The sequence below is a fragment of the Haliaeetus leucocephalus genome, unplaced genomic scaffold, assembly GCF_000737465.1.
Source record: "Haliaeetus leucocephalus isolate CR32 unplaced genomic scaffold, Haliaeetus_leucocephalus-4.0 Scaffold180, whole genome shotgun sequence".
Lineage (NCBI taxonomy): Eukaryota > Metazoa > Chordata > Aves > Accipitriformes > Accipitridae > Haliaeetus > Haliaeetus leucocephalus.
Genome location: NW_010972616.1, coordinates 779,484 through 804,236, shown reverse-complemented (window position 1 = coordinate 804,236; position 24,753 = coordinate 779,484). Strand labels below are relative to the sequence as shown.

The following is a 24,753-nucleotide window of genomic DNA, read 5'->3' as shown; positions in this document are numbered from 1 at the left end:
CTTCATAAACACGTTTTCTACAGCAGCTACAGCATACACACCACCAGTCCTATTTTGATTAAAAACATCAATCTTCCACATCTTTAATTAGGCTTCTCGGCTAGATTTTTGTCTTTTAGTCAGAAAGCCTCTTGGGACAAGGACTGTTTCTACTTGTATTTATCACTGCTCAATTACATTAAAAAAAACCAAAAAACAAACCAAACCAAAAAAAACCCCACCTGTGTAAATAAACTCCTTAAGCAACTAAAGATGTCCAGACCCAAACACAAGCAAAACGATTGTGCCCCTGGCTTCTGCAGTACTTTATGCTAACCATGAAAGTGCTTCTTGCAGCTTTCCCTGACCAGTGCAAACGACTAAAATGCATGCAGTTGGAAGAGATAAGTCAAGCTGCCAGAAAGTACATAAATGAGTGACAATGGACTAGATCCACCTCTTGGGATGACTCTGCCTACGTGTAAATGTATCAGAAACCACTGTCAATGCCACAGAGAAACACGATCCGATGCGATATATGATTTAGAACTGTTAAAATGCCCAGAATAGGGACAGAAAGATACTCAAACTCTGCAATTGTGCTTTATGCCAATTAAACATTGTTCCCCAGCTGTAAGCCCACACACAGTCCATCAGACACACCTGAACAACTCCACATAGACTGGAGTGTAGGTAGGTATCACCAGGCAGGATGGTCAGAAAAGTACTCATATAGAAGAGCTACCCCCAAATGGTGCCACACTTGAAAAGTTAGCCCAGCTGAGGTTGTTAAGCACTGCAGAAGGTAAGATAGAGCTCTCATTCAACGTTCTGCCATAGCTACCGAGTCATTTCTGCCAAAGTTTTTCCAAATGATGCAACACAGAGGACTGAACCAGAACTATCAAGCCATGGGTGTAATTCAGGCTTGCTGAAGGATCCCGTGGCTGAACTCAGACTGGAGCACTCATATCCTTTTAAGTCCCTAGTCATCCCATCTTCTCCAAATCCCCCCTACAAAAAAAAAAAAGAAAAGAAGTTTAATGAGTGGCTATTAAGTTATCTTAGATCATTTACCAGTTCAGCTCTGAGAAACTTCTCTGTAGTTATACTGAAGATTAATATACACTCCTACATGCAAAACAATGAAACCTGTAAGTTATTAGGCAAAAAGCATATGATCACTTCGACGTATCTCTCAAATATACCACAAAAATCTGCTTCCTTCTATTCAGTTGTCCCCATGACACTGTGGAAGACTGCTCATCCCTTGTGCAAGGCACTACAAGATCCTCAGCTGTGTGCTTATGGAATTACTAAAGGTTCAGCATTACTTCCTTCTGCATAAATTGGTTTTGCACAAGCTGTAGGAGCAAGAAAAGAAGTAACCCTTGCCTGCAGTTGCTCTTGCCTTCACACGTTCTTATTTAAGAATTTATTCCAACAATTTGTGGAAAGGGAAGCAAGAAAACATGGCTACGAACTCGCCAGTTATTGCAAACACCTTCTCACCGTATAGCTGCTGCTACAAAAAGCCAGTTTGCATTGCTGCCCTAATACTCTGGAAATCTTAACCTCATGCCTCTGTCCATCACCTCATACACACACCACCCACGAATGAAAGAAACTTGGTGTGAATTTGCCCCATAAGGAATGACAATACACGTATTTCTGTATCCCTCCGTACATGCATATATATTCACAGATCCATAAATGTCACTTACCAGTTAGCACTTGTGCAGTAAACATCCATACTGAGAATTACTGAGTACTGAGCATTCTGGAATCATTACAAAATTTGTGGCTCTCACACGGGACCCATAGGCCGGTAGCCTGGTCACTGTTGCTTGTAGTGTGTTAGCTAGACCAGCTAGGTCAGAAGAGTCTCTCCCTAACATCTCAAAGTTGTGATGGAACAGGTCATCTTAATTTCAAAAATTACATATTTCATAGCCTCTACTTCTGCCTCTCGCAGCTGATGATAGTCTTTTCTCAATTCACACCATTATAGACTGTACAGAATGCATGAATGACATATTAAAACTGTATCCTTCTGCCTTTATGGAGAATAAACATATGTTTTCTATTCACGGTCATTCCTAGCACAAAGCAGAAATCTTCTCTCTCAGCTAGTGCTACCACTGGCCCCAATGAACAATTCTAAAAGCAGCAGTTACACAACTAACAAATGGGACTTGCTGTTCATTAAGGCTTGTAATGAGATATTTTCTCCCATTATTTGCAGAAATCCACTGACAGAACTGTATTTGCATTTGTCAATGCTCAGTGAACTACTAACAGTCAATTGTATGTCATTTAGCTTTACTTTTCAATAAAAATAGCCTGAAGGATGTTCAGTACAGACAGAACATATCCAGAGCAGACTGCAAAGTTACCTGTTATCCTGCAAAAGTTATAGCAATCTATATTTTGTTATAGCTACACATCATTTGATATGCTACTACCAAACATTGTACCATTTGATATTATACTTGGAGCAAAGATACTCCAGACACTTCATCATACCTTTATAAGCAACATGTATATGCTTTGGTTAGAAGAGAACGTTAGTATAATCTTCCAAAAAAAGAAAAAAAAACAAGACCAAGGAGTATAGTTTGTAAACCTGTCCTTTTGGAACTCACCTGGTAAGGTTGGGCACACCTAAACCATGAAATTCTGACTGCTCTGCAGCGTTGCACTAAATTACAGCATATTCTCTTCTGGAGAGGAAAGTGAGGTATTTGCACTGTGTACTTCACCTAATGATAATCCAGTTCACCTAACTTCAGAAGCCCAAATCCCTTATTCTTAGGAAGTTAAATGGAGAAGTCTTCTGATTAGGAAGTTAAGGAGAAAATTAATTTCCCAAGCTTAATGGGCAAGTACTTCTGAAGGGTATTTCAGGATAGGTATCTTAGACACTTAATGCTGTACATTTATGAATACTGTATTCTTCTTCAGCAAATACCATTTCAAAGAAGTCACAGAAACGTATACAAAGTTGTATTCGTAACTGCTGTTCTCCCAACTCCCCCTCACTAATCAGTAAATCACTGCTCTACAAGAGGATTTGATCCCAAAGTACAACACAATTATGATGTCTAACCAAAATTTCCTAAGTATCTGCCACAAACTACTTATAACACAAAACCCATAGTGTTGCACTTAACACGCAAGCAGTAAAGATCCCTAAGGTGCACAGGTACGTCATTTCTGCTTTTATATTCATCACTCGCAATCTGAGGCCAGGTCTTCACAGGAAACTCAAAATTCTTGGCTGTCACTTCTTAGTCCAGGACTGTCAATGTAGTAGCAATGCAAAATCCCGTTCAATTTTTCTTAAGACAGGCCATGATCAAGGTATTATCCACATCCTTACCTCTAGCCACCATACTAGCTCATCCAGCATCTGAAACATTACTGCAAGCCTCAAAGAGAGACCTATACTTCAGTACATTACTTGGTTAGACACAGAGGATCCTTCTCAATCCACACCTCCGTGCTACATGTTTAGGTCCTTGATAGCACAGTCCTCTAACACAATAATCAAATCACTGTTACTTCTCTCTATAACACATTTCCCAAAGTCAAACATAAATACTGATGAAGAAAAAAAAAGGAATGATACATACAGAATGAGGAATGGAGGGAGCAGAGTCACTTTACAAATAAGAGTTTGATAAAAGTCATCAAAAATGCAGTTTATAATCTGCTTGGTATCAACATTTCTATTGGTTTTCTTTTTGGAGTACATGTGCTTGTTAATCATGACAGATACCAACAATGCATACCAGCCCAATACAAACTCTGGTGGGAATTTTGTACTTTTAAACCCTCTCCGTAATTATTTAGTACCTTTAAAACAAACTAAGGCATGTAATCTGAATGGGTCTGTGATTTTTTTTTTCCCCCAATAATGACTTTATTCTTAACCTGCAAATATGGGAGAATGGATGTTAGGCTGAAGAGCCTAAAGCTAATCATTGCTTTCAAGAAAAGAGTTTATGTGCATTTGCAAGACGGACACTAACAAAACTGCTAATGAATTCTGGTATTTTCAGCTGTCTCTTCCATTTGTAAAGTTCTACCCCTGTATCTTTTCCAGAATTCACATGTTCACAAAGGAAGTATCACTTTGTATTACATTAAAACACAGATTTAAAGTCAGTAACATCCATTCAAAAGCAAGTTTGTGGCCAAAAAGTGGAAAGCTCTCCTCTTAGAGATGTAATCCACTGTGGGAAAATAATGGAAGATTGGTGAGGAGGATTGTCAACACACCCAAGTGACTTGCCGCTAGGGTGTTGAAAACCACATATATCATACTAATCATTCTTTAGTCTTGTATGCTTGACAAGTAGAACATCCATTATAACATAGGCCTGTGACAGACTCCGAGCCACCCTAACTATCGTACATGCTCAAGATTCCTGCCCTGCTGTGGAAAAGAACAAAGCACAGTGGTAAACTACACCTGCACAAATCCCTGAAAAACAGGCAAAACCAGCAGGTTCAGAGATCCTCTAGCAAGGACTGAGCTCCGCGATGCCTGCATCCCTGCTTGCGTGCCGCTGCTGGGGTGCTGCTTTGAGGATCCCCCAGTTCACGAGGTAACGAAAATAAAGTTACTCTTTGCATTTCGTCTGTGGTTCTGTGGTTGTTCCTGCAGCCTACCTGTGTCAGCTCACACATCCACCTACAGAAGAAAAATGGGAAGCCTCCCTGCCATTTATTTACTCCTATGACAAAAATAAGAACCACGTGGTTCAAGAGACAGAATGGGGGAAAAATACGTCCTGTTTTAAAGCTTTAAAAAATGCTCTAAGATACCGTTATTTATAATTTGTCAGATGCAACTTACAGCAGTGAATAACAGTGCAGCCTGCCAGCCAAGTAACCACTACTCCAAGCTCCTTCCCCCAGCCTCTTTTACATACCCACAGGTGCACAGCTGACAGATGCACTTCTTCAAGGATGGAACTACATGCAAAGGCACAGGCTATATAGGAGGCATTTGGCAGACCCCCCCCCCCCCCAAAAAAAAACCTACAAAAACAAACAACCACCCCACTCTTCAGCAGCAGTCCTGAAAGACAGGTCAGAAGATGAACTAGGAACCTCCAAAAGCAAGGACAGAGCACACAAGACTGGTACAGACTGCACCACACATCCCACCTGACCGGCTCCCTTCCTGGGGCAGCATGCCCAGGTTCCGTTCCTCTGGTAGTGTCCCAACCAGAGCTCTGTGGTCCTGCTTTCAAGCCTCTTCTGACCAGGACATGAAAGCCCTGACAGTCACTTGGGGAACCTTTGTGAAGTCACCAGCACCAAGCTCTACAGCCAAGTCTGGAAGGAACATGGCTGGGCTTGCTCCACACAGCAATAGCCAAGGGCAGAGCTTCCAATTCTCTAGCTGTTTGACCATGATTAGATCAATATCTAAATGGACTGTTAAGAAGCACTTCCCCCTTAGCTGTTTAACATGTTAGCAGCCACATTCCAGCTTCCACAACCAGCCAAATAAAAGACTTTCCCTAAAGCTTGTAAAATTCTGCTTTATAAGGAAGATGTCAAATACAGGTGGAGATTCTTCTTAAAACCTATTCACAACTGTTTGGGAAGAAAGAAGGAGAAAGACGTACCAGAACAGAGGAATAACTTTATTTAGCAATGCTTCAAAACTCTGTAAACACATCAGGTTAGGGGTCAATACTTTTACAGTGAGACGTTCATCTGCTGTAACCTCAACTTTCACATTCCCACCCCATCAGTTACTTACATCACAACGCCAGAAACGTATATCAACTATTTGAAAATAAAGTGGTATTAACACTACCACAAGTCATAAATTTTTACAACTTTAGGCATATTACTGCACAAATGTTCTACACTAAAAAAAAAAATACACACTTCAGTGGAAGTCTACAAAAAGAGAGCAGCCTCTATCAACAGGTAGAACTGATGGCAATATCAACCAGAATTCTCAGTGAGAGAGAAGAACCCAATGAACGTAGAGCACCAAGTAAAATTTGGGGGCGGGAGGAGGCAGGGAATTAGGGGCAAGATAGAGACACCAAGGATTTCACTACTTCTCATTTGAGACTCTGTTTTTCCAACATCTGCTATTTTAAAGTCATCTACTCAACATCTATTTTAAAAAATATGCTTAAAAACAAATATATAGTTCTGTACATAAATGATGGGCTGTACATAGAACACCACTATGGATGACATGAAATTGGAAGAACCGGAGCAGGCAACTGACACTCTTAAACAAGGAGACTGGAATACAGCCTCCACAAAAAATAGAAAGGAGTGCAACTTCTCCATCTAGGCAGTGCCTGGAGAAGATGCTACACGCCCAAGTGAACTGCAATTGCGCTGCTATGGTTATGCTTCTACTGCACAAATTCTATCCTGATGATGGTTCCTCTGCGCCCGACTTCTCATTCGACCCCTCTTTCTCTGGAAGAAAAAGTGTATTAGTCAGCACTCTATAATATTCAATTAATTGACAGAACTACTGCTTGAAAAGTGTTTGGCATGTATTAAAAAAAAGCATATACAAAATGGTACTTCCAATTTTGGTAAGTGTTCCAAGTAAGGTACAATCATCTGCTATCAGTACAGCCACAATTTTAAGCAAAAGCTAAACTGCAGCAAGCCTTTGCACAAAGTTTAGATCTCACTATTCCTTGAGACTAGCTTGTTGTGTTAAATTCCTAGTACTCCATTAAATACCCTCTGTTTTGGTGAAAGTCTTCTGTATAACCGTTACTGCCTCATTTTTATTAATGCATTTCAAACTAGCTTTGCGAATTCTCAAAACTCAACTTCAGATTACTCCATTGCTAATGCACCTTAAGGCTTTGTTTTTTTCTTTAGTAGCTGCACATTACCTCAAAAAGTCAGATGAGCACCTTTCCTCCTACTTGCAAGATCTTAATACAACAAAAGGAAGCATGTTTCCTTCATTTTTATGTCTCATCTTCCATAAGGAATAAGCATGCAAATAATCCATATCCCTACACTTCCACAGCAGGGTTCAGCTACTCAGAGCAGGTTATTTATAGTAGCATACCCAGTGGCAGAATGGACAAAAGCTTGTTGCTACAGTAGATAGACACTTACGCTTCAATTTTTCCATTAGGTCTAATGGGATTTCATGTATCCTTGATGCCATCTCCTGTAGATGTTGACATGATGCCAGCAACAGGGAGTATTTTCTTTCATCAAGAGGCCTTGGCGATGATGTCTTGGTAAATTCTTCATCCAGTTTGAAGAGTTCTAGAGGACTGCACAATCCATCTCTTCCTCTTTTTTCTGGTGCAAGACTTCGGTCTGATCTACCACTTACAGTTTCATCTCCATTATGCGTTTGATGCAGCTCCTCTTCACTTCCAGAGGCAGTCTTTTTCAGCTCTTTATGCACGTTTAAGAGGGACTGTAGATCTAGCTTTGATTTTTGAATATCCTCCTTATTTTCTGAACCACCTGTTACACTTGCGCCTTCTACTACATCAAAATCAGACTCTGAGCTTACAGATTTGTCGAGATCGGTGAGATCAAGAGATTTTGGCAGTGTCTCATCCAATATCCCCACGTAGCCAGTTTCAGAACTAACAGAACTTAAGAATGGAAATAAATTTGAGTGAAGCATCCTATCCACTAAGGAACCCTGAAAGTGGTCTGAAGGCAGAACATTTGTTACATTATTGTTTTCTGAACAAGTATCTGGAGTATTCACGCTCTTATTTACATATTGAAAAGTCTCTTCTTCTGAATCTTCTACAGCACTTTTGTTCAAAACAATACATTTTAATTCCTGTGCTTCAGTTCTCTCACTCTCTTGCTTTCCAGATGTTTCTGAAACTGGAGATTCAATGATATGACTTAAGCTCATCTGCTCTTGAGGTCTAAATTCTGTAGAACTTACTTGGGACTTCCTGTCTGACAAGGGAGGATCACAGTCGGGTACAGGAGATGCAGGGATGGAGCACATGAATCTAGAGTATGCAGGCTTCTGCATTATAGGTCTAGCACCCATTGGAGCTTCTTCTAGCATTACCTCAGTTGGGGCCAGCTCTGTGTCTGATGAGCCCTCAGTCTCAACAGCTTTTGTCCATGAGCTTGAAATTTTAGTAGCTAAATGAAACAAACCATTGTAAAATTTTAGTACTTTCAAACTCTCAGTCAATCTGTTCTTCTATCCCTTCAGTAACAGAAGCATCATGGTTTAACCCCAGCCAGCAACTAAGCACCATGTAGCCGCTCGCTCACTTCTCCTCCCGCCCACCACAGTGGGACGGGGGAGAGAATTGGGGAAAAGAAAAGTAAAACTTGTGGGTTGAGATAGGAACAGTTTAATAGGACAGAAAGGAAGACAATGACAAAATGACAATGACAAAATGACAATGACAAAATGACAATGACAAAATGACAATGACAAAATGACAATGACAAAATGACAATGACAAAAGAATTGGAATATACAACACAAGTGATGCACAGTGCAGTTGCTCACGACTGGCTGACCAATGCCCAGTCAGTTCCCAAGCAGCGATCCACCCTCGCCATCTCTCCCTACTTTATATACTGGGCATGACATCACATGTTATGGACTATCCTTTTGGCCAGTTTGGGTCAGCTGTCCTGGCTGTGTCCCCTGCCAACTTCTTGTGCTCCTCCAGCCTTCCTGCTGGCTAAGCATGAGAAGCTGAAAAATCCTTAACTTAGTATAATTATTCTCATACTTAAGTCAAAACATAACACTATACCAGCTACTGTTAAGAAAATTAACTCTATGCCAGCCAAAACCAGGAAAACAAGCAATCCAAGAAGGAAGATGTATAGCCGCTTCATACTGTTTACGCTTAGGTTTTTTCCTCAACACAAAGGGGATTCTACACAGGAAAAAAAAAAGTTTAATCAAATTCACAGTATTCATATTGTGTTAGGCCTACATCTTACTGGCCTACTATGCTGTATTACAGAGTGAGCCATTATGGTAACTTGCAGCTGCACTGAAATAATTATCTTTTTCTTCCTGTGTGACGTGCGCAAGGTCAATGAACTAATCGCATTTCCCATCAATGAGTATTATAAAAACAAGTGGTTTAGACTTACGCAGATTTTCTGGAGTTCGGGGAATTGTTTTCCTTACTAAAAATGGGTTAAAAGACAGTGAGCTTATGAGATCTTCTAATGCCATGCCTTTTCCTTCACCATTCTGAGGCGACTCAGATACCACTGACTTTGCAACCTGTAGGATGTTAGAGAAGGGCAAATCCTGAGAAAGCAAGGTTACAACCCCTTTATTTCTGTCACTTACAGCTCAAAATAAATCCCATTCTTCAAACGATCGGAAGAGTTTGGAATCTCCTGACTACTCTTCTGCCATTTACTACATAGGCTCACAATGACCACAGTGTCCTACAAACACAAAATGAAGATAGGGGACTGAAATCAGAATTCAGTTCTAAGTTCCCTCATCATCTACGAATCCATCTTTAAAATAAGAAAAATGTGCTCAGATAAATAAAATGTATTTAAGACACTAGTCAAGACCTGCATAAGCATGAAGACTAGAGCTATATTTACACAAGTAAAACAGTTTAGCAGATAAAAATTAACTGTACCATTTCAGTGAAAGATGCAACCTACTTTCCAAATCAAGCTGCGGCACATTTTACAGTAACTCTTGTGAAGGAATTCCTCAGTTAAATCTTAAATAAAATACCCAGAAGAGGAAATACTTAAACTCCTGCTTAAAATTCTCAAGCCCCTCTTAAATATTTAACCTGCATAACTTCAGAAACAAAAAGCACTACTGACTTCTTCAAATATGCAGTGGCTCATAAATTAAGGTATGAGAGGTGACAAAAATCATACCATGATTCTACTGAAAGTGCTATTCACTTCACCATCATTTTAAGTATGACAGCTGCAAAAGCCCCATACTTTCAGGATGTACTTACTTGGGCAGTCACCCCTAAAACTCAGTGACACAGATTACTATCCAGCAGAAAAAAGTAACTTTTCACATATGCAGATTACAAGAGGCATTTAATGATATAATGAGTAATTTGTTCTCCGAACTTAATGACCATTTATTTAAAAACAAACAAACAAAAAAATTTTTCCTAACCTCTTCTGCCAGTTCATCTCTGGCTTTCTGAAGAGGGTCTTTTTTAACAGGAGACTCTGTCAGGAGAACACAATCACCTGCACTCTCCAATACTTCTGAAATGGCTGACTCATCCTTTCCATTTTTTAAGATATTTGGAGGCTCAGGCTTTTCTTCCCACTCACACATTTCACTATGCAAGTTCTAGAAGAATACACAGGAATTATTAGAAGTTTTAAACTCAAGTGTCAAAAAATTAGCATGAAGAAACTGCTGTACCAGTTCTGAACAGCAATGGCCTTAGCGTTTAGTCAATAAAAATATTTCAGTCTCAAATTCTAAACACAAAATATTTTTACAATCATATTTAAAGTAGGAGACAAGTAGTGGCTAGGATAGAGTGTTGCATAGAACACAGGTGACCTATCCACAACTACCTTGAATGCAGTACAGTGAACAATTGTGCATTGGCCAACTGTACATCCAAGTTGCTTTTAGGCCACTTTGTAACCCTTAAGTTCAAACACAGCTTAAAGAAACATCAAAGTCTGACCACTGCTCACACCAAAAAAGACTGTTTCAGCAAGCAGGGTATCAGTGACACACTGTATGTTGTACTGGAAGTCAGGTGCAAGTGCACCTACTTCCTAGTGTCCTTGCCTAAAGCTTAATAAAGTCCCTGACAGATAGCTCTAACAGTTTTACAAGACTGACTCAGATTTGTGAAAACAGCACTTTAAAAAACTAAACCAACAACAAAAAAAGACCTCCCACCCCCCCAAATAATAAGTCTAGCTTTCAATCAATGTGAAAAGCAAATATCCTAAGTTTAACTTATTTGACAGGCAGGAAATTACTGAAGAACAACCTTTTCAATTACCACATCTCTGTTTTCAGATGCTTTTGACAACTCCAAAGGCACTGAAGAGATCCTTGGGGCAGTGGTGGAGATGAAGGGGGATAAAAAAAAAAAAAAAGAAAATTTAGAGACAAATAAAACAAGTGGCATGCAAATCTTAGTAGCAAGCCATTACATATTGTGTGCCCCGTATCTGTCCGTTACGATTTCCCTCAATTCGTCCCGGTCATCAGAAGGCAATTTTACTATAGGGAGAACCTGTGACAACTAGAGCAGATGTAGCCCTAGTTATGTATCAGCCTCCCAAAATTAATAAATTACAAAACTTTTCTCTTGATCACCAAATAGAAAAAGAAGGGATTTTGTGACACATTTTGTAAACAAGTCTTCTGTATTCTGCAATCAAAGATAACTGGAAAGTCTCCTGTGGACTTGACAATGTTCTTTTCCTTAGATATTCTTCCTCTGAACAGCCTCTGGCATCCACAGGTCTTTTCCTATATGAACTTACTGACATTTAACAATCACCTAGCTACCAAAAGCTTCAGTCTTATCACTTCTGACAAGTGTAGTGCTAATTGAATAGCTCTCTAAATTGTAAGGTACATTCCATGCTTCTTAGGGAGAACACGCCTTAAAACATTACTATTTGCTATTGTCTGTCTTCAGAATCAGAAGCAGACAAAAATCCATGCTGCATGAAGTCACTGAGAGAAATCCAGGCGTTAATTGTCAACTACTTGGACAACCTTTGAGACTTGCATGCAACTACATCTACTGACGTCTAAGTATAGGGCAGCCTTCCTTTGCGAATTCCCTTTCTCTCCTAGTAGGCAACTTTCAAGTATCTGTAGGACTCCTGTTATGAAATACAGTGTTATTCAAAAGGTCATGAAGCCTTCCTGAACTAAGTAAATGACAAACAGGCTAAAACTTTTTGGAATACCATTGTTTTGTGTTCTGTCCTTTGCTGGAACTGCAGTTAGAGAAGTTACAGAACAAAGTGATTTCAGAAGATTCAGGAGAAAAACCTTGTCAGGAAGGTTTAGCTAGCACAGTAATTCTGCTTGGCAGTCAGGGGGTTTTGTTTTGGTTCAGTTTTAGTTGTTGGGGTTTTTTTAAAAAGAAGGGCTCCTGTGAACGTCTGTTCTTTTATTCTCAGGCTATACTGAACATACATGCCCATCTCAACCCAGAATTCTCCATTTTCTCCACCCACCTCTTAAAGCTTGAAATAACGTAATTAAAAAGTGAGATAAAAACCTTGCAGCTTGGCTGCTGCACATCCTATTCAGCAGCAACCAGCTGATCTATCAGTCACCAGCTGGAGAAAGTGGCAGTTACTTTAGGACTATCTTACTCAATCAGGTCGGTGTGACATGTAAGCAGTGGGCTACTGAAATATTCCACTAAGGATCAAGAGATGCAATATATTCAACTCCAATAAGTAAATTTCTATCTTTTCCACTGCTTTTTTATCAATTTCTCATTAACATCATACCATCCTGGTGGTGGTTCCGAATCATCTGTCATAGTTTCCAATGCCTCAGCATCTTCCTGGTAAGGTACTTCATGAACAGAGTCAAAAACATCTAGAAAAGCAAGTCAAGAGTTTTATTACTGCTTCCAGTTTTTTTGCTTCAACTTCCCAGGTGACACAAGATTCAGACCACTTCTATAGACTATTCAGGGGATGGACTTTATGAACACTTGAAGAAAAGTAAATTAATACATAAGCAGGACAGGGGAATCAATCCTTTTGCTCAGGTACCACCTGCAGCCACAGATGCCACTAGCAGCCAGCACCTATTTGTGTTGTTCCTGAACACGTTTGAGAGGGATGATGCTACCTGCTGCCCTGCACATATCAATCATTCGTTCCACCTTCGTCCAAACTGCAATCCCAGCCACTTGTCATCATTATACCCTCCCTCTCCACACATGCATCAATTGCGTGGCACATCAGTTCCACAAAGCAAAATCCCACCCACATTTTCCCCACCATCTCCACCTGCATTTATCAATAAATCTCTCTGTGGACATACTCATCCCTCTAATCAACATTGTCAGCCCCAGCAAGGCAAGGCACACTATAAGGAAATGTTTTGCACATTATCAGAGGTCTGCATACCTCAGCTCAGGACTCTCTAGAACAAAAAAATACCAATTTTGGTACATCATTCGGATAAACAGCCAAAGTCTAATATCAGTAGTCCTCTACTAACCCTAAATTTCAGCTTCCGCAGCACAAATGGCACTTCCTTTTGTATTCAACGCAACACCACCTCCAAAATCCAAGCTCACTTCAAGAAGTTCAGTGACGTTAACTTTTTTTTTTTAAAGCTTACCATGTTAACAGGCAGAAAGTTAGTTTTCTTAGCGGCTAGTTTCACAGATCAAGCATCTTAACCACAGAGCAGAGAGAATGCCACAGACATCAGTTTGTCTCAAGCTTTCTAGTATTACCAGAAGCTCAGAGCATTATTGCACAGTGCTTCAATCTTTGAAATTTTTAAGGCAAATGACCTTCCATTTGCAATTCTGTAGCCTTTCCTTTATGGCTTCTAGACTTAAACCCACATACCCTCAGACTGCTATAGCAGTGCTTTCACCTTTGTAACCAAAAGGATCTTCTCCCTGTTGCTCTGCACCTTGAAGTTCCTACACACTTCTGCTATGTCTTTCTTCCTAAAAGGGACTGCAAATGACATATGATTCAAGCTGTCTTCCCCCTCCTTTTCCACCCTTGCTTTGTAGCTTCTAATTTATAACTCTACACTAGGGACAGTCAACACCTGGCCAACAAGCACTACCCAGTAAAATACAATCAGCTCACCAGCTGATTAGCATGTGCAACATACATGTCCGATCAAAGTGACCTCTGATCAGCTCTATTAAGCTAATGACTGAAAGCAATCAACACAGAGATCAAGTAAGGTCCTGATCAAATAGCATAGTTCCTGTGGAATAAGTATTTCCGAATGCACCAGGGAAAGATGTTTACCTGGGAGGACACATTCAATTTCTTTTCCCAGCTGGCCAATGGGAAAAGTTTTAGCTTCTTTCTCTCCTTCGTATTACACCTCCAACCTGAGGCAACTTTTACTGTTAGAGTGAATGTATTCTCTACAAGCCATTGAGTGAACCTCTGTACACAGAAATCTGTCTCAACATGCTTCATGCAACAACAACAAAATACCAAACAGCTCCAGCATTGGGTTTTTTGCCATATCAAAAGCTTCAGAGAATCTTTGAGATACCACAAGGTTGAAAAATGTAAGGCAAATGTGGCAAGGGGTCACGCAGAACCAGATTATCAGAGACTGTCAAAGATACTTGCAAACTCAAGCAGGGAGTCTTTTCGACTCCAAGTAACTTTTAACAATTGGGGCAGGGGGGGAAGGCAGGGGAAGGGAAAGAAGCTTCTCCTGTTCACTGACCTGAAAGTGATACTCGATACTGAGAAAAGATGTTATCCTTATCATCCTCTTCTGCAACATTAGAAGAATGGGGTGACAAAGCCCCTAAAAAATCCTGAAGTTCCTTTCAAAAGAAAACAAACAGTAACAGAAGCAGGCTGAAAAAAATCTGCATATCAACAGCAATTAACAGGCAATTATTTACAACAGCTGTTCTGCAAACCAGCTGTCAGACTCAACACAAAATTTTTCCTCTCTCTGCTGGGTAGCTAGGCAAGGGTATAACCTCAGATCCCTGTACCAATGTGAATGTCAGAATGGAAATGATTGTTCATTCATCTGGCCGATCACTTTAAAAGGGAAAAACAGAACTCAGCAGATGTTTAGACTGACGGCACACAAGAGCTCAATTTCCACAAGGGGACAGACATGGACAAAACCAAAGCCAATCAGCTCGCTCTTATGCTGATTTACTGTCTTGACAAGATGGTTCCATACCCCATCTCAAATGAAGACACCAGCTGTCATTAAGTCACACATATCTTCTTTAAGACAGACTACTTCATAAAGCAATTTCTGCTATACTGTGCTATCTGATTCCCTAATCTTACATACAAAGCTTAAGTGTTGCAATAGAACACACCAGCGTAGGTGTACATGCTCTCTCACCTTCACCCTTTCTCTTTCCCAGAATCAGATAAATTGAACACTACTTACTAGATCCTGAGCCAAGGCTAAATTAAAAGGACATAGGCCAAGAAAGCTCTTCCACTTCTGTTCCCAGCCTTCTTGTTCTTTAGAAATCGACCCACTCACTGACATACAATGCTGTTGCTCTGCTTCTAGCCTGTAACATAAGAGCATGGAAAACAAACACAACACATCTGTTGGTGGAGACAATTCTGCATAAAGATGGAGAGTATTATGTGTTCCCCTCATCCTGCAAAATCTTTGATATGTATCAACTTATTCATGCACCAAGAACTAACTGAAACAACCTAAAAAGCAGCTGCTAGGTAGTCTTCACATTTCTTACACTAGAACTGGAGGAACTATACTAAAATACATAACAGACAATGAGATACAGACTTAAACTTTCCCTAAGCCAGTTGCAGATAATGTTTTAAAATCCCAGAACTGATGAACATAACAAGAAGAAAACCATAAAAATCAGATCAGCTAGCAAACAAGGTCCCCATGAACAAAGCCTGAAGTGTTAACGAAGCAAGGGCGTCGTGGTTTAACCCCCGCCAGCAACTAAGCACCACACAGCCACTCACTCACTTCCCCTCCCCCCTCAGTGGGATGGGGGAGAAAATCAGGAAAAGAAGTAAAACTCATGGGTTGAGATAAGAACGGTTTAATAGAACAGAAAAGAAGAAACTAATAAAATGACAACAGCAATAATAAAAGGATTGGAATATACAAACAATGTACAGTGCAATTGCTCACCACCTGCTGATTGATGCCACCCGTTAGTCCCCGAGTGGCGATCCCCCCACCCCCCCCTCCCCCCAGTCTCTATACTAGATGTGACATCACATGGTATGGAATACCCCTTTGACCAGTTTGGGTCAGCTGCCCTGGCTGTGTCCCGTCCCAGCTTCTTGTGTCCCCCAGCTTTCTCGCTGGCTGGGCTTGAGAAGCTGAAAAATCCTTGACTTAGTCTAAACACTACTTAGTAACAACTGAAAACATCAGTGTGTTAGCAACATTCTTCTCATACCTAACTCAAAAAACATAGGACTCTACCAGCTACCAGGAAGACAGTTAACTCTATCCCAGCTGAAACCAGGACAAAGGGCAAAAAGCTGAAGTTACCTAGAGAAGAATCTCAGTTAAAAGTTATATAGACAATCAAGACAAATGTGAACTTCCCAGAGGCAAAGGAAAGATTGAACCAACATGTTCTCACTATAAATTATATTATTTTAGAAAAGACTTCAAGGCAGGAAGACATGATCCTTAGACTGAAGAACAGGGAACCAGAGAAAATTTCCAGACAATTACCTCACTGCTACCAAACGCTGTAGTACTTCATTGCAGAGCACACTCCTATCTTCAATGGCCTGAAGTTGTTTTAAATCATATTGACAATGTTCATCTCTCAACATCCTCAGGGCTTCATTTAATAACTGAATGACTGTTAAGAAATTCAGTTTTTCAGCTTCATACACGCTTCCTGTACACAACTTGAAGTATAGCAAGCAAGAAAAAAAGAATTAGTGAACAGCATCAATATCAGAAAGTTTTGTCTTCCCTAGTCAGAGCAAGGATACAAAGTTCCACTTTGTATTTTGATTAAGTTCCCAATTGTTTCATTTTTCAATAAAAAAAGCTCTCTAGATTTAAGCCTCAGGTTTGTTTTCTAGAATCAGCTGCTTGAAAACAGCCTATAAAGCAATACAAACTAAGAACAGTTCAACTAATGAGGTATTCTGTTGAACCACTGCCCCAAAAGATGCGGCAGGCCTGAACAGCACCATATACTACACACTGGAAACAAAAGCCCATTAGTTAAAGCAAGAGTTAAACTGGTCAACATAGTTTTAAATGTCTAAACAACAAAAAAATCAGGCACTAATTAGGCAGACTTACGAAGGCAGTTATCAAACTTAAAAATGGTTGAAACATAACCATACAAACCAGCAGCATAATCACAACAAACTTTCACATACAAATTAGACATATTTTCTCTATCCTTGAGCAACCACCTCCTATCATCCGCGAAGTCCTTTTTTTAAAGGTATCTAATTACAAACCTGGGGACTGAAAAAAACAAACCAGAGTTTAGCAAGAGGGACAAAAATTACTTACTTGCTGTATGTCACTTTCAACTCTGTGAGCCAACAGCCATGGAACACTGAAAGCAACATTAGTTCCATCTAAAATGCACTGACCAGCACAATCTTCAAGTACAGAATCCACAGCTTCCTTTTCCTTTTTCAGAGATGTAAGCATTTCCATTATAAGTGTCCACATACTGCGGACCTTAACAGGCAAGACAGACAAAAACGCTACGTTAAAATGTTTGCCATAATATCTATAATGACGGAGTACCAAAACAGCGTAAAGGCAGATGAAGGGACCTGCATAATCGCAGGCAGGCAAGTGGTAATAACAGTATCTGAGATTAAGTGTTGCAGAAACGTAAGAAGAAATACAGTACGATGCCACAGCAGAAAAAAAAACACTCACCTTTTCAATTCTCTCAGTTCTGTCATTTTTAGTTTGGTCATTTTGTTTCATCCTATATGCACATGCAAAACAAAAGTTCAGGTGGACTACAGTGAAATTATAGTTCATATTTCATAAAACTGAGTAAGAAATCAAATTTAGATATGCTTAGTTACAAGGAGAAACACTTACTTCTGAGACTGTGTCTGCAAGACTGCATATTCAGACTTCACCTCTTCTATTTCTTTCATTAAAAGCCTAGCAAAAAAGTTAACAGCACAGATTTTTTAAAAATCCAAGTTTCTACTCTGCTGTTCTCAGAATTCCTTGCAATGACTAGCCAATCATGCTCACTCTTTCCAAATCGGCATACTGAGGCAGTTTTGGAACAATGCAATAAAAACGCATCCTTGACTTCCTCGCCATGACTTTGTGCAGAAAGACAAGCCAGGAAAGCCACCAAGATATTTATAAATTGAGCAATTAAGATTGTCACTTATTCTACTGCAAGGGAACAGCTTTTATTAGACCCAAGAACAATACTGAAGTTACTAGAAACGGACCTATCAATATACACCACCAAATATATTCAACAATTGTACAGTCCCCATATCCTTCAGTTTCAAAAAAATACAGAACAGAATACTGGAGTACAAACAGCTGACCATCGAAGTCCTTTTCCCAAAGCCAAAGTGCTTTTATTAAATTTTTAAGGATGTAAAAACACAGAGGCCTGATTTTCAGAAACACCAGGTGCCTGAATCTTGTCGAATGCATTGATCTTCTGATGCTTTGTTGAGAATGAAAAAACTACAGAATTACGTTTTTGAAGAGTACCACTCACAAGGTAAGTAAGACCACTAACACTTCCCAAGCAGGGTGAGAGGGGATGCAGAATTATAGAGATCAGAGAACCTTAGGAGATTTTGACCTCTGGAAATTATACTGTTGAGCGTTCCATTGAAAGCAGAGCCTTCAATTATATTACTCATGGCCCTGTCAAGCCGAGTCTTGAACGTTTCTAGCAAGGGAGATTCCACCACTTTCCTGGGCAACCTATTCCAGTGTTTAATTGTTCTCACATGAGATTTTTAATTTTTTTTAAATCCAGGTGGAGTTTTCCTTTGGGCCTGTTGCCTCTTGTCCTGTCACCATACATCCTTGTGAAGAGAGTACCTCCATCTTCTCTACAACTACTTTTGAGATATTGGAAGACTATGATTAAACCCCCTAAGCTTTGTCTTCCTCAGGCTAAACAAACACAATTTCTACATCTTTTACTCGTATGTGTCAAGTTCTCCCATCTTCTAACCATTATGGTCCTCTGCTACAATCTCTCCTATCTTTCAATCTCTCTCCTCAACTGGGGGGACCAAAACTGAACACAGTATCCCACGTGTGGCCTTAGAATTGCCAGGTAGAGTGAAATACATCTTGATCTGCTGGCTGTGCTCCTTTTCATGCAGCCTAGGAGGCTGTTGGTCTTCTTGGCTACCAGGGCACACTGCTGCCTCGTGCTCAGCCTGTGGCCCAACACTACTCTCACCTCTAGTTCTTAGCAGAGCTGCTTCCCAGCCGAGAATCCACAAGCCTGTGCTGCTGTTGGGGATTATTCCTCCCCAGGCGTAGGACTTCATACCAATCTTTGTTAAACCTCACATAATTCTTGCTGGGCAAGTCTCCAAACCCAGCAAGGTCTCCTCATTCTGTGCAATAGCTCTTCATCCCAGTATATCTACCTTTCCTCACAGTTTGGGATCATCTGCAAGTTTGGTTCATTTGCATTCAATACTGTCATCCATATCCCTTATGAAGACAAGAAATAGTTTAAGACACAGTAGCAACCCCAGAAGAATTCCACTCATGATCACCTACCAGCTAAGACTTTGAGGTACTACCACACTTTGGGCTCACCCCTTTAGCTAGCCTTCTACCTTTCCAAAGGTGACACAGCAATTCTGTTAAGTATCTCTACACCCTTGGATGCATTTCATCAGGTAGCAAAGGTTTGTCTATGTCCAGTTTATACACATGAACCACCGCTGTACCCTCTTCTGCTATCAGTAGTTTGTTGCTTCCTTCATCATTGCTTCTTGGCACAGAGACTGGGCTACTGACCTTACCCCTGAAGACAGAGGCAAAGGCGGCACTGGGTGTTTCAGCCTGTGACACTTGTAACTTAACTTACCATTTCATTCAGAAGCAGACCTAAATCCTCCATTTACTTCCACTTCCTAAACAACATACCTATGGAAGCCTTTTCTCAGGCTCTTGCCACGCTCTTGGACCTTTAGCTGAACTTTGGCCTTCATAACTACATCACTGCACACCTGAGAAATATTTCTGTACTTAGGTCTGGGAGTCAGTCCCCTCTTCCATATTCCATATGCTGCTGCTTTGGTTTCTGAGCTCTATCACTAGCTTACTGTTTTAACCAGGCTGGTTTCTTGTTATGCCTGTTTCTTTTCCCACTTAAGGGGAAGGACCATGCTTGAGCTTCAGCAAGGATCTCTGAAAATATCCTAGCACTCCTGAGCCCTTCTGCTTTCCACAAGATACCTCCTGGCAGTTCCCTGGGCAAGTGGAAATCTGCTCTTTTAAGTCCAGTGTCACTACTCTTCCACTTGTCTTCCTCATGTCCCTAGGATCTTAAGTTCCACAGTCTTGGCTGCGGTGACTATAAGGCTCCTGTTGGCAGTTATATCTCCAGAAAAGGTTCTCTTACTTGTAAGCAGCAAGTTCAAAAGAGTGCCGCTCCTACTCAGCCCACCCAGTGATCGCATTGCAAAATCATCCTCAGTGCACTCCAGTTCCCCAGATTGCTAATGGACCACCATGCTGCTTTCCCAGCAAATACCAGGGTAAGCTGAAATCCTGTGTAAGAATCAAGGCCTGCAGGTCAGAGGTGTGTTTGATTGGTCTGAAGAAGGCCTCATATACCTTCCCTTGTATAGAGGGAGAGGTGTAGAGCAGACATCCACCATGAGGTCTCCCTTCATGCTAAACCCTCTGATCTTGATCCAAAGGCATGAAACACATCGGTCCTCTCACAAAGAGCTATGCTACATGCACTGAAACCGCTCGTTTACCTACAGTGCAATCCCCCTCCTTTTCTGCCATTTACTGAACAGCTTGCAACTGTCCATGACAGTGATCCAGTCATGTAAACTATCCCTCCCCGACTCTGTAAATTCCACTAATACGTAACTCTGTGCCTGCACAGAAAGTTCCAGTTACTCTTGTTTCTCAAACGGGGAATGTCTTCCATACACAAGAATAAAGAACAGCATAATTCTGGTGAAGTAATTAAGGATTATGTAAATAAAATGTGTCCCACGGTAATTAACCAAAGACCAAATGTCTCATCCTGAGACAGTTATATTCTAAGATACGGCCCTTCAAACATTAAGAAATCATAGTGCTGTACATGCAGAATTCCCTGATCATTTTTAATGCCCAAGCAACCTTATCTTCCAAACTATAGCAACTCCTAACTGAAGAACTCATTTCTTTAGACTGCTATGCTTCACAAAAGACCCCCAACAAACAGTAGAACTTTCAATTAAAGGAGGTAAAGGGGGAAAAAATGGGGAGAAGCTCAACAGAACTCATGATGTAAAGCAGATGCAGCCTCCTCAAATCCTTTTAATAACACACACACACGCACAAAAAAGCCAGCTTTTATGGAAAGACTCCAGTTCTTTAAAAGCATTACTTACTGTGCTTTTTTCTCATATTCTTGAATAACAAAAGCTTCTTTTTGAAAAATTTGCAGAAGTTTATTGTATGCAACTCTACACCTTGCATCTGCCAGGTACACATCCTTAGGTCCCAACTTCACAGCTTCAGCAAAAGGTATATCAGTGCCTAAATGGAAGTTAATGTTTGGATTACATCATTCGCTTTTAGCAAATAAGCAGCTTCCTAATCTACATAGTTTGAATTGAAAGAATCACAAATCACAATGCCCATTTTACCCGGGGCTGAAACAGAGTATGCAGTGTGCTGTCTTTTTTTGCCAGTTCTTTCTGTTGTATATTTTCACTCCCTCACTCTTGCTCCCTTTCCCTATTCTTTAGGTCACCAGAACAATACAAGATGCCTAGAATAGACAGTTCTGATCCTTCAGAATTCCTCAAGTTGTGAGAAAGAATACAGTATAGCGGTCCAATACTTGTGGACCAAACCATTGCTTGTGTGGGTAATGGTGTACAGCATCACACAAATGAACCTTGGAGCAAAACTCATAAAGCAATACAAAGCAAAACAATCTGTATTCTTCTATCAGCAGTGGGTCTACGCAAGAGCACAGAACCCTGTGAAAGATTTTGAAGTGAGCAGCCAGCTCAGAGATGCTTAAAGCTCTTGGCGTATATTAAAGACTTGACAGATTCACTGTCAAGCATGACAAATGAAGCATTTTTATTGTTCCATTACAGCTTACCTGCGGAGTTCCTTTTCAGGTCCTCAACCAGTACATATCTTGCAAACCGATAAACCAGGTGAATAAATTTAGGACCAACAACAGTAAGTGAAGAAGGTGTAACTTGTGGAAGACCGCTTTGTTTTTCCTTCTAGAAAAGTTAAATTGGTTTTAAACACAAAACTAATCTAAGAAATAAAGCCGAAACAACAGCCATCAAACATTTAGCCGAGTACCAAAACACTGCAGCCTACTCGCTAGCAAGCCTGATGCAGAGCTAAACTACTTTGCCACCACAGTTGACAGCTACTCTAGTCAGCAGAAGAGAATAAAACTGTTTGAATGTTCCGCCCCACCATCCCTATTTCTGTACACGAAAGACAGTTTAAATGCAAAGACTGAAATCAGTGTTGGGTCGATGTTAGAAATCTCTGCCCTTCTCAGTCCCAACTGGTAATCCCTACCTTTGAAAAAACAGTCAAGTTGTCTTTCATAGTTTCTACTTAAGTCCTTAACCAGCGTACTCTGTCCTGCTTTTACCTTACTCAAAGACATTGCGTTGTTGGCTTTCACCTTGCCCATTACTACTTAAAAAATAATAGCGTTCCAGTACATACAGACCTGATTTATAGAACTGTCGTTAAAAGACAGGCAGCATGAGAACTTAATAACCAATGACTGCTGAAGGAATCGACTTTGGTTTGTCTCTTCCATCAGAAAGCTCACCTTAAACTTTAGTCCCTCTCTCCACACGTAAGGAAAGACTAATGTTAAAAAACGTTTTTCAAGCATCTGAAACCACTTTCACAATAATAAACACCTTCCCAGGCAACATAAGCAAACACCTCTCGAGTTGAAGAAAATTATTCTCACTCAGAGCTGAGGAACCCTCTAGAATTCTGTTTAAGCAAATACCATTACCCAGAAGAAAGCCTCAGCAGTTTTAAGACCTAAGATTAAGCTTCTGGCATTTAAATTTCACCATGCCACAATTTTTCCTCAGGCAAGTCTAAGATAAACCGTATGAAGTAAGACACAAGGTAAAACTGAATTTTTTGGTAAAGCAACATTACTTAAAACTCTTGTTTAAAAGCACTATATATTCTCTCAAAAAAAAGAGTGAGGCCACAGAAACCAGAAGAACATCAATTTCCACTCTTCATAATACTCACTGCAATCTCTCGTAGCCACATAAAGCACTGCCTCCTAAACTGATGGTCTGCAATCTTTCCTGATGGAGCGTAACAGTGTCTTTCCATTTAAAAAGAATGGGGGAAAAAGAAGAAAAAAAAGAAAAAAGAAAAAAGCAATTTCAAAACACGTTTGAATAGTCAGTTACCTCATTAACCATTATAAGAACAAGACTAAGACAAAGATTTCTTAGTGATGCCTCCTAGAGGAGCCAGAAAATGAGGGGATATAACCTAGACCAAGAATAGCTAAAAGTTTGTTAAATGACAAGGTTTTCTTGCCATAATAAGTTAATTACAGACCATTTCAGAGACACATTCGTCTGCAGCTTTTTAACTCAGGAGAAGGGAAGGAAAAAAAAAAAAGGAGGTCAAAATGCTGACAATTTTCATGCCACTCGTCTTCCTCCAGCCATTTCTTTAAGGTGTAAGCTAAAATAGCTCAGCTATACGAGGAAAAGCATTAAAGAAGATGAGGTTCTTGCCACGTTGAAGATCCTGGCAGCAATTTGTAACTGGGAAATGTTACTCGCTGCTTGGTCATGGAAATGAATGGGAAAAGTAGATTACTGTGCAACCATTAAAGTTTTTACCAAACTTGTCAAGCGACAAATACCGTAAGAAACAACTTTAATTAAGGCAAAGTTTCTGATACGTTACAGAGTTGTGACCAAAAGGAAACAAATTCTCTGACTGCATGTTCTTCTTCCACAGCGTTCCCCAACAGGCCACTTCCCCCACCCCCCCTCCCCCCCTCAGCAACTGCATAAACCATATTCTTGATTATGTCCACAGCGGTAAGCTCACAAGGCAAACACTTACCTGAAAACTTCTGCTGTGCGGGACCAGTCCAGCTTAGCAAACAAGAAGTAGGCAATGAGACGAAACATACTGTTCCTCGGGTTACCAAAGGCGTTCCTAATACGCAGATAAACAGCTACATCAGAAGTAGTTAGGAAGCCGACTGACCTCTGCATTTTAACTGGACGCTTAGAATTACACAATACTTTATTGTAAAGCGTCACAAGCAATACCCTGAACGCTTTATTTTCTGCACAGTGAAAAATACACATCCTCCAGCCTACCTGACGAAGCTGAAGTAATTTCGGTGAGAGCGTTTTCTCTCAAAGAAGTTTTAAAACCAAGAGGTACGGAGCCAGTCAGCTCACTCTCTCCAGCTGACCGCCCGGGACGCATCAGTCGGCGAGCAAGAGTTACTACCCTTTCTAGGTTTCCATTTCTTCAGACACAGCCAACACCGGCCACTACTGCAATTCGGGCATTTCCTCTGCGTCACGTATCGCCAAGGGCACCAGGCCCCCTCGGCGGCGGCGGTGACCCTCCTCTTGCGGCGTGCGCTCCTGGGTGAATCCCGCGCCGCACAAGGGCCTCCCTTCTTCTTCTTCTTCTTCTTCTTCTTCTTCTTCCTCCTCCTCCTCCCCTCCCCTCCTCCCCCGGCTCTCCCCCACACTTACCCTTGCAGTAACACAACGCTGTCCTGAGACTTCGGGTCGAAGCCCAGGGCCAGCATGTAGAGCCAGAAATGGTCGCTCTCCCGGCTCATAGTGCCAAGCAGC

The 24,753-nt window shown here is 40.7% G+C and overlaps 1 protein-coding gene across 1 annotated transcript; it reads right to left on the bottom strand.

Moving 5' to 3' along the window:
• Nucleotides 1-5,665: 5,665 nt before the first annotated feature.
• HAUS6 (HAUS augmin-like complex, subunit 6) lies at nucleotides 5,666-24,452 on the bottom strand. Its single transcript, XM_010564472.1, has 16 exons — nucleotides 23,999-24,452; nucleotides 23,159-23,237; nucleotides 22,008-22,137; nucleotides 21,283-21,430; nucleotides 17,756-17,821; nucleotides 17,585-17,636; nucleotides 17,204-17,377; nucleotides 16,397-16,578; nucleotides 15,104-15,233; nucleotides 14,408-14,510; nucleotides 12,469-12,559; nucleotides 10,977-11,040; nucleotides 10,130-10,312; nucleotides 9,109-9,244; nucleotides 7,114-8,127; nucleotides 5,666-6,447 (listed from the first exon to the last, which is right to left on the bottom strand). The coding sequence occupies exons 1-16, from the start codon at nucleotides 24,247-24,249 to the stop codon at nucleotides 6,395-6,397; spliced, it is 2,856 nt and encodes a 951-aa protein (XP_010562774.1). The 5' UTR covers nucleotides 24,250-24,452; the 3' UTR covers nucleotides 5,666-6,394.
• Nucleotides 24,453-24,753: the final 301 nt, after the last annotated feature.

Coding starts and splice junctions, on each gene's coding strand:
- HAUS6 (XM_010564472.1), bottom strand. CDS start 24,249: ATGTGTATTTTTCACTGTGCAGAAAATAAAGCGTTCAGGGTATTGCTT. Junction 12,560..14,407: donor GTATCGAGTATCACTTTCAG/GTCAGTGAACAG, acceptor TTGCTTTTCTAG/ATGTTTTTGACTCTGTTCAT. Junction 9,245..10,129: donor GAGATGAACTGGCAGAAGAG/GTTAGGAAAAAT, acceptor AACATCCTACAG/GTTGCAAAGTCAGTGGTATC.